The 16,088-nt window shown below is 44.8% G+C and overlaps 1 protein-coding gene across 10 annotated transcripts in view; it reads left to right on the plus strand.

Annotated features, from left to right (window-relative positions):
- The window catches only part of DYNC2I1 (dynein 2 intermediate chain 1), a 103,270-nt gene that overhangs the window by 21,303 nt on the left and 65,879 nt on the right, over positions 1–16,088 (plus strand). For all 10 annotated transcript variants that reach the window (XR_010159096.1, XR_010159097.1, XR_010159094.1 and 7 more), the window contains 5 exons: positions 570–652; positions 3,102–3,407; positions 8,641–8,696; positions 11,106–11,160; positions 15,380–15,448. Coding sequence is in view for 5 of the 10 variants with exons in the window: in XM_054655440.2 (XP_054511415.2) it covers positions 570–652; positions 3,102–3,407; positions 8,641–8,696; positions 11,106–11,160; positions 15,380–15,448 (569 nt within the window). In the remaining 5 variants the exon portion in view is untranslated. The remainder of the gene's footprint in view (positions 1–569; positions 653–3,101; positions 3,408–8,640; positions 8,697–11,105; positions 11,161–15,379; positions 15,449–16,088) is intronic.

Consider the following 16,088-nt stretch of genomic DNA (forward strand, 5'->3'; position numbering starts at 1 on the left):
AGAAACACCTGAGGCTGGAGAATTTATAAAGAAAAGAGGTTTAATTGACTCACCGTTGTGCGGGCTGTACAGGAAGCATGGCTGGGGAGGCCTCAGGAGACTTACAGTCTTAGGAGAAGGTGAAGGGAAGCAGTCACGTCTTACAGGGCCAGAGCAGGAGGAAGGGAGAGAGTGGGGAGGTGCCACACACTTTGAAACCACCAGATCTTGTGAGAACTCACTCAGTATCACAAGAACAGCACCCAGGGGGAAATTCACCCCCATGATCCAGTCACCTCCCACCAGGTCCCACCTTCAGCATTGGGGACTACATTTCAGCGTGAGATTTAGGTGGGGACACAGATCCAAACCATATCACTTAGATTGCCATGTTCATCTCCTTCTTCATTTTAAATTTGATACTAGAACTCTTCATTCTTGAGTTGGAGGCATGTGTTTTAGTTGAAGAATATTTTCAAATACATATTAATGAATATAAAATGTGCAATACCATCCATAGCAAGATGTTAAAAGAGTTTTTTGATGTGCTAACATTTGGGAGTATTAAAAATATGTTTTACTTCTTGTAGTAAGTAAAGTAAGAAGTGAAGAGAAAGATGAAGACTCTGAAAGAGGAGATGAAGATAGAGAAAGAAGATACCGAGAAAGAAAGGTATACGAAGCAAGGCCTGGGGAAAAGTTTTCCAAATGTTGCCAAGGAAAGGATGTTTTAAGCATTATTGTTGGAAGCATTTTTAGAAAATGTCCTAAGCCAGGATTTCAGTCCTGGAAAAGGCCTCCAGCACTGTGTATAGTCAGTTTCTTTCTCCTCATAGTCAAGTGCGTTTTTCTGATTCCAAAGGTAATATGTGATGATTTTAGAAAATTTAGAAGATACAAATAAGTAGTAAGAAAACAAAAACTGTCTAATCCTCACCCACAGGTAAGTATTGATAGCATTTAGGTATGTATTTTTCCAGGTTTATATATTTGTGTATGTATAACATTGTTTTCTTTAGATTTTTACTGTTTTATAAGTTGTTTAAACGGAACACATTTTGAGCCTTTTCCTGAGTGATCCTGTCTCTCCCCGTGTTTCAGTGAGCGTGCAACTTGGTGTTTCATGGTGCGGGTGTGTTGGTGCTCTCGAGGCACCTGCGGTTCTGGATTGGTGTTCGCGGTGCGGGTGTGTTGGTGCTCTCCAGGCACCTGCGGTTCCGGATTGGTGTTCCGCGGCGCGGGCGTGTTGGTGCTCTCCAGGCACCTGCGGTTCCGGATTGGTGTTTCGCGGTGCGGGTGTGTTGGGTGCTCTCCAGGCACCTGCGGTTCTGGATTGGTGTTCGCGGTGCAGGTGTGTTGGTGCTCTCCAAGCACCTGCGGTTCTGGACACTTAGGTTGTTTCTGTGTGTTTGTGTTTTTTCTTTAAATTATAAAGACATCCAGATGATATGCTTTTTGGTTCGTTCATAGTTATTTCCTTATGATTAATTTCTGAAAATGAACTTGCTGGATCAAAGTAAATGTAAACTTAACCCATTAGCTTTACATAAAAGTTGTAATTATTTATATCATCAGAGCATAATTCCTCATGTCCTAAGCAGGAACTGGGCATCATCTTCGTTTAAAAGTTTTGCTGATTTGATTCAGAAGAAAATGGCATTTTTGGGCATTTTTAAAAGCAGGTTTTACTGTCTTTTGTTATTTACCACTTGTGTACTTTTGCTTATTTTTTTTCTCTCCTTTTTTTATTTTTTAGAGACAGGGTCTTGCTCTGTCACCCAGGTTGGAGTGTTTTAGTCACAGAGATGGTTAAACTCTGGTCCCATTTTCAAGACTCTCCATCTGTGTGGGACTAATTAGGAGAGAAAAAGTGATGTGACATGTCCATATGAGAGATGTGGCAGCCTTGTGCTGTCATACTCACTGGAGAAGGTATCTCTCAGAGAAGTCACAGCTTGCTCAGGAGGGACCCCAGGGCTGGCGGAGCTTAGGCTGAGGGCCACCAGTGTGAGGGATGAGGCTGTGGAGGCCAGGAGGGCTGACTGTGAGTGCCGGGTGCCGTGTGGGGAGGCCAGGAGGGCCGACTGTGAGTGCCGGGCACCGTGTGGATGGGCCAGGAGGGCCGACTGTGAGTGCCGGGTGCCATGTGGAGGGGCCAGGAGGGCCGACTGTGAGTGCCGGGTGCCATGTGGAGGGGCCAGGAGGGCCGACTGTGAGTGCTGGGTGCCATGTGGGGTGGCCAGGAGGGCCGACTGTGAGTGCCGGGTGCCATGTGGGGAGGCGAGGAGGGGATGCCAGGAGGGCCGACTGTGAGTGCCGGGTGCCATGTGGGGAGGCGAGGAGGGGAGGCCAGGAGGGCTGACTGTGAGTGTCGGGCGCCATGTGGGGAGGCCAGGAGGGCCGACTGTGAGTGCCGGGTGCCATGTGGGGAGGCCAGGAGGGCCGACCGTGAGTGTCGGGCGCCATGTGGGGAGGCCAGGAGGGCCGACCGTGAGTGTCGGGCGCCATGTGGGGAGGCATTGCTTTCTCTGTGGGAGCGAGGTGGCTGAGCTGCAGAGTTACTGTGTGGCGTTGGGGTGACAGCAGTGTCTGACCGTGGACCATGACATGAATAGGGTTTTTCCTTACACAAGGGTAACAGATTAAGTTTTCGGGAATATATCTGACAGTGGAATTGAGGAGTGAAGGGGGCAGTGGTAGTTCTGTAAGTTTTCCTCCTTTAATTGTAATATTTATAAAGACAGCACAGTCGTCCCTTGGCATCCATGGGAGAAGGGCTCCAGGACCCTCTCAGATACCAAAATCCATGAATACTCAAGTCCCCCATATAAAGTGGTGTAGTGTCTGCATATAACCTACGCCCTTCCACCTGGATGCTTTAAATCATCTCTAGATTACTTAAAATCCCTAATGCAATATAAATGAGATGTAAATAGTTGTTATTGTTTAGGGTGTGATGACAAGGAAAAAGTCTGTACATGTTTACTACAGACACGATTTTCTTCGAATGTGTTTGATCCGTGGTTGGTTGGATCCGTCGTTGCAGGACCCACAGAGAGGGAGGGCCGGCTGCACCCCCATTTGATGTGCTCCTGTGTTTCTCAGCTTGTCGTGTTTTACAGCTGCGGTACGGAGACAGCAAGGACAACCCTCTCAAGTACTGGCTTTATAAAGAAGAAGGCGAGAGGAGACACAGGAAGCCCAGAGAGCCAGATCGAGACAAGAAACACCGAGAAAAAAGCAGCACAAGGGAAAAAAGAGAGAAATATTCCAAAGAGAAAAGTAATTCATTCTCTGACAAAGGGGAAGAAAGACATAAAGAAAAGCGACACAAAGAAGGTTTTCATTTTGATGATGAGAGGCACCGAAGCAACGTGGATAGAAAAGAGAAATCAGCAAAAGATGAGCACAGGAAAAGGGAATCCAAGGTACCCCTTCTGATGCTTCGTTGCCTTAGCAGCCGCCCCAAGGCCAGCGCTTTCAGAGGAGTCTTACCGGGCGGTGTCGCCAGACAAGGTTGAGATTTGTGGCCTAGTAGTAGTAATTTAGGAAAAACGCAACTCAAGTCTTGATTATGTGGTTAGTATAGACAGATTACTGATCTCCTAAGGAATGTGCTGTCACATATTTTGATTATATCGTGAATGTACTTTTAACAGATATTTGGAAATCTATCATAAAACTTTGAAATTTGGCCAGGCGCGGTGGCTCATGCCTGTCATCCCAGCACTTTGGGAGGCCGAGGTGGGTGGATCACCTGAGGTCAGGAGTTCGAGACCAGCCTGGCCAACATGGTGAAACCCCGTCTCTACTAAAAATACAAAAATTAGTGGGGCATGGTGGTAGGTGCCTATAGTCCCAGCTACCCGGGAGGCTGAGGTAGGAGAATCGCTGGAATCTGGGAAGGAGAATTGCTGGAACCCGGGAGGCATAGGTTGCAGTGAGCTGAGATCGCACCACTGCACTCCAACCTGGGTGACGGAGTGAGACTCTGTCTCTCAAAAAAAAATTTTTTTTGAAATTTAACATTGAAAAGGAAGCTGGTACGTTTTAAAGTGGAAATTAAGTGAATAATTAGCAAACGTTTCAACCAGAATTGGTATAAGTTTGCAAAAAAAGCAAAACAAGACAGAACAAAAATGTAAAAGCATTGATTGCAGAGGGTCTAATTTCCCTCCCAGGTCTGTGGTTTCGTCCCTGTACTTAGGATTTTCCTAGAGGTGTTTTAGCACCTTTTGTTCTCATGAGTGTGCTTTTTGCTGCTCTGTTTTTACAGAATCCGAAGCTAATATGATCTTATTTACCTATTTCTTGGTGATGCTTCCTTTAAGATGGAAGCGAAATCTTTGCAAGGGTCAGGTGGTATCTGAGGCTAGGGGAGAGTCACACCTTCAGGGATGAGACTGGAGGCCTCAGCAGAAGCGCAGGACCCGGATCTCCCGATCTGAACTGACACAGCTGAGGAAATGGGCGTAGAGCTGGTGGCCACTGCAGTGTTTACTGTAAAACGCGAAAGCCAGTGGGTTAGAACTGGGAGCACTTAGGCCGAGAAGCAGTCGTGTTAGGAGCAGAAGCTGCCTGGCTCCCGGCCATCTCAGCCGCTCTTGGCGCTGTCCTGCATGGGGTCAGAGTCCTTTAACCTCCCTCGCCTTTGCCCTGGGGCCTTTCCTCACTGAGACCCCACTGTCTTCCGCAGCCCACGCCCTCTGTTTGTACCAGGGCGTTGGCCGTGTTTCTTAGCAGGTTTGAGGCAGTGCCGGTTCTGCTACCCGCGTCTACGGTGTGGAAAGCCTGGACTCCCCTCTAGTCAGCCACACGGAAGGTTAGTTGAGGCGGTCACTGAGAAGCAGCTCCTTGAGGACAGATACTCATTATTCTGTTTTTATTTATTTTTATTTATTTATTTATTTTGAGACAGAGTCTCGCTCTGTCCCCCAGGCTGGAGTGCAGTGGTGCGATCTCGGCTCACTGCAACCTCTGCCTCCCGGGTTCACGCCATTCTCCTGCCTCAGCCTCCCGAGTAGCTGGGACTACAGGCGTGTGCCACCACTCCCAGCTAATTTTTTGTATATTTAGTAGAGACGGGGTTTCACTGTGTTAGCCAGGATGGTCTTAATCTCCTGACCTCACGATCCGCCCGCCTCGGCCTCCCAAAGTGCTGGGATTACAGGCATGAGCCGCCGCGCCCGGCCATTTTTTTTGTTTCTAAATCTCTTTCCCTAAATCAAAACTTCATCATTTTCTCCCAACGTTGTGTTACGAACATTTTCAAACATACAGCAAAGTCGACGTAATTTTCCAAAGAACCCTCTTGTACCCATAACTTAGACTCCACTACTTGCCTTTTATTGAACTTGGCTATGTTCCATTCCCTAGATCACGTTTAATTACTGGAAGTGACTTAGGTTACATGTGCTTAGTTCCACCCAGAAATGCCTTTCTGGACATAGATTTGGCTTTTATTAAAGGTGAATGTGAAAAATGGTCGATGAAGAACATTATCCTGTATCTTTGTAAAACCACTGCCTTCCAATTAGTCCCAGAAGAAAGATTATTCAGACGACTGACATTTTCTTTTTAAGACAAGCTGTTCCTATCTGAGTGGCTTGTGTGCTGGGCACTGTTCTAGGTGCTGAGGATACAGCTGTGAACAAAACAAAAATTACTGTTCTTATGGTGCTTATGTTGTGTTGGAGAAGCCATAGGATAAAGAACTACCAAAAAAACAAAAACCTAAATCTCAGATAGGTGTGGTGGCTTACACCTGGAGTCCTAGCTACTCAGGAGGCTGAGGTGGGAGGATCTGTTGAGCCCAGGAGTTCCAGACCAGCCTGAGAAATATAGTGAGACCCCATCTCTACCAAAATAAAAAAAATTAGCCAGGCATGGTGGCACACACCTGTAGTCCCAGCTACTACAGAAGCTGAGGTGGGAGGATCACTTGAGCCGAGGAGGTCAAGCCTGCAGTGAGCTGTGATCATATCACTGCAGTCCAACCTGGGTGGTACAGTAAGACCTTGTCTTAAAAGAAAAAAGAGACCGGGCATGGTGGCTCACACCTATAATCCTAGCACTTTGGGAGGCCGAGACAGGTGGATCACTTGAGGTCAGGAGTTCAAGACCAGCCTGGCCAACATAGTGAAACCCTGTCTCTACTAAAAAATATACAAAAATTAGCCAGGTATGGTGGCGCGTGCCTGTAATCCCAGCTACTTGGGAGGCTGAGGCAGGAGAATTGCTTGAACCTGGGAGGAAGAGGTTACAGTGAAGTGAGATCGCGCCACTGCACTCCAGACTGGAGGACAGAGTGAGCCTTCGTCTCAAAAAAAAAGAAAAAGGAAAAGAAATGAACAGATACACGATACAATGTCAGGAATGGGGATCGAGCATTGTATAATTAAAGATTTTTTCCTTTGCGTTGACTTTCAGAAATTCAAAACTTTTGAGTACTTTTGATACTCAAAATTAGTATCAACTTTTAGATATTCTTCAACTGAGTACTCTGAACCTACTGCTTGGTGTAATTATCCTGTGGTTACCGTAAAGTGCAAGGTGCACTGCTAATAATTACGCCAGGACAACAGATAGAAACTGGGACTGTTCCCGGGTATGGATGTTCTCTGTGATTCTCTCTCACTTTCTCTATATGATATTTTTTCTTCTTCTTCTTCTTTTTTTTTGAGATTGAGTCTCACTGTATCGCCCAGGCCAGAGTGCACTGGTGTGATCTTGGCTCACTGTAGCCTCCGCCTCCCGGGTTCAAGTGATTCTCCTGCCTCAGCCTCCCGAGTGGCTGGGATTACAGGTGTGCATCTGGCTGATTTTTTTTTTTTTTTTTTTGTATTTTTAGTAGAGTTTCGCCGTGTTGGCCAGGCTGGCCTCGAGCTCCTGACCTCAGGTGATCTGCCTGCCTTGGCCTACCAAAGTGCTGGGATTACAGGTGTGAGTCATGGTGCCTGGCCTCTATATGATTTTTGATCCATGATTTTAATTAGAATGATATAACTTTTATTGTAAGCTTCCTCCAGTTATCAATTCGAGATAGAAAGAGTATGAGTAAGTACAATAAATATACAAAATGTTCTAAGCTTCCTGACCAGTGACTTCTTTAATAGAAGAATCCAGTGGCCTCATCTCATTGTTATCCTATCTGCCACACCTTTATCCTTTTAAAAAACAATTTTTTTTTTTTTTTTGAGATGGAGTCTTGCTCTATCGCCCAGGCTGGAGGGCAGTGGCGCAATCTCTGCTCATTGCAAGCTCCACCTCCCGGGTTCACGCCATTCTCCTGCCTCAGCCTCCCGAGTAGCTGGGACTACAGATGCCTGCCACCACGCCTGGCTAATTTTTGTATTTTTAGTAGAGATGGGGTTTCACCGTGTTAGCCAGGATGGTCTCGATCTCCTGACCTCATGATCCGCCTGCCTCGGCCTCCCAAAGTGCTGGGATTACAGGTGTGAGCCACCGCGCCCGGCAAAAAAAAATTTTTTTTAGAGATGGGTTCTTGCTGTGTTGCCTAGGCTGATCTTGAACTCGTGGCCTCAAGTGATCCTCCTACCTCAGCCTACCAAACGGATGGGATTAGGATGTGACCCACCGTGCCTGCCATACTTTTATCCTTTTGAAGATTGGATCATCTCCTTTCTGCTCCTGGAAGTAGTGGCTTCAAATGATCACTTGTAAATACCTGTTTCCAGCCCAGGACTCTCCTATCCAGAATGTTAGTCCTCAGGGACTGTGTGATGAGGCCATAGGAGTTTGACGACAATGTGCTGAGCTTTGTCTCAGCTCTGCCATTTGCAGGCCATCTGGGTGAACAGCGTTACTTGCCTCCCTGTGTGGTAGGTGCTGAGATAATCACAGGATGCTTCTCCTGGCCCCACGTGCAGTCTGACTGGCTGCCGTCACCACAGCCAGGGCCCCCCAGTGCTGTGCACTGCTTGCCCACCACCCAGGTCTAATTCTTATCATTAACTTGATGACTTTTTTTTTCTTTTCCCTCTTTATATCTAGTTGGTCAGTAAATCATAATTTTTTCCTACCCAGCACTAGTGATTTTATTTTTTTCCCATTCCAATTCATTTTATGGACCATAACACATTGTTCTGTTAAACATTATACTTTTTTCTAATTAATTTTGTAAAGATTTCTTTTTTTTTTTGAGATGGAGTCTCGCTCTGTTGCCCAGGCTGGGGTGCAGTGGCATGATCTCGGCTCACTGCAACCTCTGCCTCCTGGGTTCAAGTAATTCTCCTGCCTCAGCCTCCTGAGTAGCTGGGACTACAGGTGTGCACCACCATGCCCAGCTAATTTTGTATTTTTAGTAGAGACGGGGTTTCTCCGTGTTGGTCAGGCTGGTCTATAACTCCTGACCTCAGGTGATGCGCCCGCCTTGGCCTCCCAAAGTGCTGGGATCACAGGCGTGAGCCACCGTGCCCAGCATAATCACCCTTTTATATATACTTTTATCCATTTTCTTTACATTTAATTATCTAATTTACTAAAAATAGCTGGTAAAAATAGTTATTTTAAAAGATACTTGCGGTGTAGATGCTGTTGTTAAATTTTGAATCTGTGCTTGTTTTATGGGGTTTACTAATTATGCTTACTTCATTCCGATATGCTAATAAATGGTTATGGGATTATATTTTTGTTTGATAGGACGGTGAACACAGAAATCGAGGTGCAAGCTCAAAAAGAGATGGGACCAGCAGCCAGTAAGGATTGCGTGCCCTGTGGTCGACGTTTACATGTGCTACTCTCATGGAATGCTTCAGGGAATTTTCTTATTGGCTCCGATGACGGCCAGTCCATGGCAATCAGTTATAGATATATTTCATTTTCTCTAGATTTTACCCCTTAGCCCCTCCAAATGGGTTGGTAGGTTTTTGGAATACTGGAGGAGCTTGGAAACTTAATATATTATTAGCTTTCTTTGGCCTTTTAAATTAATTATATTTTAATTTTTTCATTTTAATATTATTGTTTGTATTTATTGCCTCAGGATCTACTTTTGTCCTTTTTAACATTTGCTCATGCAAAATTAGAAAATTGGTACTCACTTTGGGGAGAATAATTCACTTGGGAGTCTCTTAATGTGCAAGAGGGAGTCCTCCCTGCCTGAAGCTAAAGCATATCTGCAGGTGGGCAGTTTTGCACCTTTACGCGCCTGAGCAAACCATTCTGGTTCACAGCCACTAAAAACAGGACGTGCGGGCGAGTCCCCCTCTGCCCACTGTTTATCGCTTGTGAACACACAGGAGATAACATTCCGCCCTCAGGCCTTGGCAGAGACCCCCAGAGCTGGGGGTGGGGGTCAGCCTTGGTTGGAATTTCCTGTCTACCTCTTAGTTGCAGTGTTGGGTGGCTTTTCGCTAAAGCAGTGATGATAATTCCTGTCTCGTGTGGGTTTTGCAATAGATAATTGGAGTTTATGTATAAACTCTTTTTTTTTTTTTTTTTTTTGAGACAGAGTCTCACTTTGTCGCCAAGCCTGGAGTGCAGTGGCGCAATCTCGGCTCACTGCAGCCTCCGCCTCCCAGGTTCAAGCTATTCTTCTGCCTCAGCCTCCCAAGTAGCTGGAACTACAGGCACATACCACCACACCCAGCTAATTTTTGTATTTTTGGTAGAGATGGAGTTTCACCATGTTGGCCAGGCTGGTCTCGAACTCCTGGCCTCAAGTCATCCACCTGCCTTGGCCTCCCAAAGTGCTGGGATTACAGGCGTGAGCCACTGCGCCTGGCCTAAACTCTCATATATAAGCCCTAGACTTTAATTTGTTCTTTCTGACAATCATATTTTGTAATCGTTTTTCAAAGATTAGAAAACCCAGGTTAAATATCTTACCCAAATTTTTACAAGTTTGGGCAAAGCTAACACTTAAACCTAGGGTGTCCATTCCTGGATTTTATACTGCATGTCCACTAGAAGGCACAATAAGACTTTTTTTGCTCAATTCTGTATTTTTGTTAAACCACATGGTATATTGATATGAATGAAAGTTAAAAAATTGAGAATCAGTTTGATATTTTGCAAATCTTTATTTTAGGTCCTAACACGAAATGTGATTAAAATATAAAACATTTCAAGATAAATCTTTCTTTTAGAAAGATTTTATATTTTTATTTTATATTACATATTATATAACATACTTATATTTTATATATATCTTTTATATTTAATATAAAATAGTATTTCAGATAGACCAATAAAATTATAGAAAATTTCTACAACTCTTTTTATTTTTTGTTTTGTGATGGAGTCTTGCTCTGTCGCCAGGCTGAAGTGCAGTGGCATGATCTCGGCCCACTGCAACCTCCACCTCCCTGGTTCAAGCAAATTCCCCTGCCTCAGCCTCCTGAGTAGCTGGGATTACAGGCACACGCCACCACGCCTGGCTAATTTTTTTGTATTTTTAGTAGAGATGGGGTTTCTCCATGTTGGCCAGACTGGTCTCGAACTCCTGACCTCAGGCAGTCTGCCCACCTCGGCCTCCCAAAGTGCTGGGATTACAGGTGTGAGCCACTGCGCCTGGCCGAGAACTCGTAAAGGATGTAGATTTGCACTCACAAGTTTGTTAAAACACATAATTTCTTCTCTGGAAGATATTTTCTGTCTTGAATTATTGCTAAAATAGTAAGAATGCTAGGAAGACTTTAACATTTATTGCTCTAATAAAACATGCTTTGCTAACCTGAAACAGTTTTTTAAAAAAATTATTTTTTGAGAAAGGGTCTTTCTCTGTTGCCCAGGCTGGAGTGCAGTGGCACAATCATGGCTCACTGCAGCTTCAAACTCCTGGGCTCAAGCAAACCTCCTGCCTCAGCCTCCCAAGTAGCTGAGACTACAGGCATGTGCCACCATGCCAGGCTAATTTTTTATTTTTGTAGAGATGGGGTCTACTCTGTTGCCCAGGCTGGTCCCGAACTCCTGGCCTCAAGTGGTCCTCCTGCCTCAATCTCCCAGATAGCTGGGATTACAGGTGCAAGTCATCGCTCCTGGTTGTAGTAGTTCTTAATCATATCAAAATATTGTTAAGAGCTTTCACTGATATGGAAAATGTTTTATTTTTTAAAAGCTCTCATTTAAAGTAAGTTTTGATTTTGATTATGTTTGCTTTCCAGACATGCTGAGAATTTAGTAAGGAATCACGGAAAAGATAAAGATTCAAGACAGAAGGTAAGGCAGTCTCCACTGAGAATACACTGATTTTACGGTACATTGAGATTAACCATAATCTTAGTTTGGGCTTCCCCTTGAAAGCAGAGGCCGAGACAGGGCTCATTTGCAGATGGTTTATTCGAGTGGTGATCCCAGAAGGCACACTGGAGACTCACTTTAGGTTAGAAGATGCAAATTGATTGAAAGTAAAAAGGTGGACAAAGAGAATCTATCAGACAGCAGCTATGAGAGGGCTGGATTGGCTACACTAGTATCAGATAAAACAGATTTTGAGACAGAAAGTGTTACTAGAGAGAGACAATTCAGAATGAGCAAATAATTGGTTCAGCAGAAAGAGATAAAACAATTGTAAATGGATATTTACCTAACAAGAGGGTCCCAAAACACAAGCAGCAAAAACTGACAGAATTGAAGGGAGAAAGAGACAATTAATAATAATAGTAACTTTAGCACCCCACTTTCAGTAACAGGTAGGACAATATTTTATGGTAACAAATTAGGTAATTTAGATGAAAGGACAAATTCCTAGAGACTATCAGTTACGAAAACTGCTGGAAGCAGTAGCCTGAATAGACCTATAGTGAGTCAAGACATTGCGTTTGTGTTACAGATCTCCCCACAAAGTCGCTCAGGCTCTGATGGCTTCTCTGGCAAATTCTACCAAGCACATGTTATTAATAGACACTTGTTACTAACACACAATCGTCATCCCTCTCCTTGCATAATTGTTTCCATGTCTTAAGCTACCTTGTGACATGTATTTATGCACAGGGAGAATTGTACCCTGTGCTGAGCTTGTCAATTAGTACATCAGCGTTTCTCCACAGTCTTCATTATCTTCACTGTCTCCATTAGGATCATAAGAGTAGGCTTCGTAATGATTACTTAGTAACTCTAAAATAGCACACTGTGGAGTTAGGGTTATTAGCAAACCATTGTCCTCTTTTTTTTTTTTTTTTTTTTTTTGAGACAGGTCTCACTCTGTTGCCCAGGCTGGAGTGCAGTGGCACGATCTCAGCTCACTGCAACCTCCGCCTCCCGGGTTCAAGCGATTCTCCTGCCTCAGCCTCCTGAGTAGCTGGGACTATAGGCACGTGCCACCATGCCTGGCTAATTTTTGTATTTATAGTAGAGATGGGGTTTCACCATATTGGCCAGTCTGGTCTCGAACTCCTGACCACATGATCTGCCCACCTCGGCCTCCCAAAGTGCTGGGATTACAGGCGTGAGCCACCGCACCCAGCCTTTTTGTTTTGTTATTACAGATAATGTGGCAAGCATATTTTGGATTCTATGAATTATTTCTGGAGAATAATTTTTTCTTCTTTGATCATTATCTGAAACCCATGATTCTGAGGTAATCATATTTAACAATTTTGTGCCATACATACATATATATATATATATATATATATATATATATATGTTGAGATGGAGTCTCACTCTGTTGCCCAGGCTGGAGTGCAGTGGCGCGATCTCAGCTCACCTCAACCTCTGCCTCCTGGGTTCAAGTGATTCGTGCCTCAGCCTCCTGAGTAGCTGGGATCACAGGCATGCACCACCACACCCAGCTAATTTTTGTATTTTTAGTAGAGACAGGGTTTCACCATGTTGGCCAGGCTGATCTTGAACTCCTGACCTCAGGTGATCCACCTGCTTTGGCCTCCCAAAGTGCTGGGATTACAGGCATGAGCCACTGTGCTCGGCCTTTGTGCCGTATTTTTATGAATTGCTTTATTCTATGTCCGTACACAAACATAATTTTACATAAATTAGGTCATACAGCACCTGTTGTTTTGACGTGGATGTTTTATTTCTTTAATTTTGGTGGTGGTGGTTGGATTGCTTATTATCTGGCTATAGCCACACATTTACCACGAAAAAAATACCTACAAATATTTCTTCTCATATAATCTTTTATAATCATATATTGGTATGCATATTTAGGAGTTTGGAAGCCAGTTTTAAACATTTACACACACACGCACACACACACACACACACACACACACACACCCCTCCTGTTTTTCTTTTTTTTTTTTGACTTGGGGTCTCGCTTTGTCACCCAGGCTGGAGCGCAGTGGCGCGATCTTGGCTCACTGCAAGCTCCGCCTCCCGGGTTCACGCCATTCTCCTGCCTCAGCCTCCTGAGTAGCTGGGACTACAGGCGCCTGTCACCACACCTGGCTAATTTTTTGTATTTTTAGTGGAGACAGGGATTCCCCATGTTAGCCAGGGTGGTCTCGATCTCCTGACCTCATGATCCGCCTGTCTCGGCTTCCCAAAGTGCTGGGATTACAGGTGTGAGCCACCGCGTCCGGCCACCCCTCCTGTTTTTCCTAGTTCATGGTGGAAATCCCTCCAGCTTGGACGATATAGATCTACCGCATTTTTTTTGTGGATACATTTCTTGAAGTGGAATTGTGGAAATACTGGATGAAAACATATGGATTTCTTTTCCTATTTTCTTCATGTTTCCCAATTTTGTCTCTAAGCTCCAGGTTGGCATTGTTAACTAGAAGTATAATGTGAGCCACATTTATAATTTTAAATTTTATTTTGTATTTTTATTAAAAAAAATAGGCCAGATGTTCGAGACCAGCCTGGGCAACATAGGAAGTCCTCATCTGTATAAAAACAACAACAACAACAAAATTAACAAAAAGGCCAGGCATGGTAGCTCAGGCCTGTAACCCCAGCACTTTGGGAGGCCGAGGCAGGGGGGATCATCTGAGGTCAGGAGTTTGAGATCAGCCTGACCAACATGGTGAAACTCCGTCTCTACTCAAAATACAAAAATTAGCCGGGTGTGGTGGTGGCCTCCTGTAATCCCAAGCTACTTGGGAGGCTGAGGCAGGAAAATCGCTTGAACCCGGGAGGTGGAGGTTGCAGTGAGCTGAGATCGTGTCACTGCACTCCAACCTGGGCCACGGAGTGAGACTCCTTCTCAAAAAAAAAAAAAAATATATATATATATCTAGAGGTGGGGTCTTGCTCTGTTGCCCAGGCTGGTCTCGAACTTCTGGGCTCAAGTGATCCTCTTGCCTCAGCCTCCTAAAGTACTGGGATTACAGGTACAAGCCACCACAGTTGGCCTGTAATTTTAAGTTTTCTTATAGTCACATTAAAAACATACAGAAGAAACATGAAATTAATTTCATAACATCTTATATAATCCAATAAATCTAAAATAGTATCCGTGCAACCTGTAATCAGTATAAAAATTATCAGTGAGATAACCAATGGGATATTTTACATTCTTTTTTTTTTCTTTTCCAGAGGAGTAAAATATATGATGTGTTTTTTTCTAGAAAAATTTCAGTTGATTGTGAATGTATCTAACAGCTTGTTTTGGCTCTGATTAGATCCTGATTTTACAGCAGCAACACTGAATTTATCTTGGTTCAATTCTTCAGCATTTATGGAGTGCCTGCTATGTGCCAGAATAGTTTTCTGGACACATGGGAAGTTCTTTTTCTATTTTCTTCATGAATAATACTTTATACTGTCACCAGTTTTAGACACTGCCTAGTTTTGGGTAGTGACTATTTTTTTTTTTTTTCTTTGAGACTGAGTTTCGCTCTTGTCGCACAGGCTGGAGTGCAACCTCTGCCTCCTGGGTTCAAGAGATTTTCCTGCCTCAGCCTCCCAAGTAACTGGGATTATAGGCGCCCGCCACCATGCCTGGCTAACTTTTTTATTTTTAGTAGAGACGGGATTTCACCATGTTGGCTAGGCTGGTCTTGAACTCCTGACCTCAGGTGATCCGCCCACCTCAGCCTCCCAGAGTGCTAGTCCTACAGGCGTGAACCACTGTGCCCAGCCTGGGTAGTGACTTCTAAGTACATAGATCTTCCTAGTGTCATTGACAAAGGTGACATTTGCAAGGCTTTTTCTTCATCAGATGCAGGGATCTGGACTTCATGTGTATCCTTTTATCCACTCCTCTCACTGCTACTGTGAAGCAGGTGCCATAATTCTGATTTTTCAGAAGGGAAAGCCGAGGCACAGAGGGTTGAAAATACTTGTTCTAAGTCACACAGTTTGTCAGCCACCAGGCTGGGACCCGCATCCCAGAGCGTTAGCTTCGTAGTCTGTGCACCTGTCTGCTGAGGGCTGGCGGGCTCCGCAGTGGTGGGGTGGGGGGGAGCTGCGTGGCGTGTGCCCTGGAGTCCCACCTGTGTCCTGGCTGATGGGGCTGTTCTCTCTCCATTAGCATGGCCACGAGGAAGGCTCTTCCGTGTGGTGGAAGCTGGACCAGAGGCCGGGAGGCGAGGAAACTGTGGTAAGGAGAGTACGTCTTCTTATAGTTTGCAATCCTGTCCCAGCACAGACCCACTCACATTTGCTTGCTTTCCTGTCAGCATTTTGCTAGTGTAATTATTGTCCCTTTCAGACAGCAGAACATGAGCATGAAGGGACAGATGAGATTTTCATATGAAATTCATACTTGCCCTTGTTTGAAGTCCTCGGTCATGTTGAAAGCCGTCTGGGTTGTGGGGGTCAAGGAATGTAACTGGGTTGTGTGCACACCATCAGGTACTTGAGCCTCTTTCTTCCTGGAAGAGGAGAGGATTTTGCAAAGAAATTGGAGGGAAGAGGTTTAGGGTGAATGAACAGACAGCCTTCCCATTGTTGCTCTGTGTGTAAGTTGAAGAAAGTGAGGAGATTTGAAGACACCTAATAGAGAAATCACAAAAGACACGATCTAGGCTGTGGTTGCTGAGAATTACACAAGGTTATAAATAATTTTCAGAATATATATGCAAAACTGGATAGATCAAGGAAATGCAGGTATCCTCATATGAGGGAAGAATTGCGGACGGGGCCTCTGAAGGACGTAGCGCGGAGCCTGATGGAGAGCACGGCCTCGTGTGAGGGAAGAATTGCGGACGGGGCCTCTGAAGGACCTGGAGCGGAGCTTG

This window comes from Pan troglodytes, chromosome 6, assembly GCF_028858775.2.
Source record: "Pan troglodytes isolate AG18354 chromosome 6, NHGRI_mPanTro3-v2.0_pri, whole genome shotgun sequence".
Taxonomy (NCBI): domain Eukaryota; kingdom Metazoa; phylum Chordata; class Mammalia; order Primates; family Hominidae; genus Pan; species Pan troglodytes.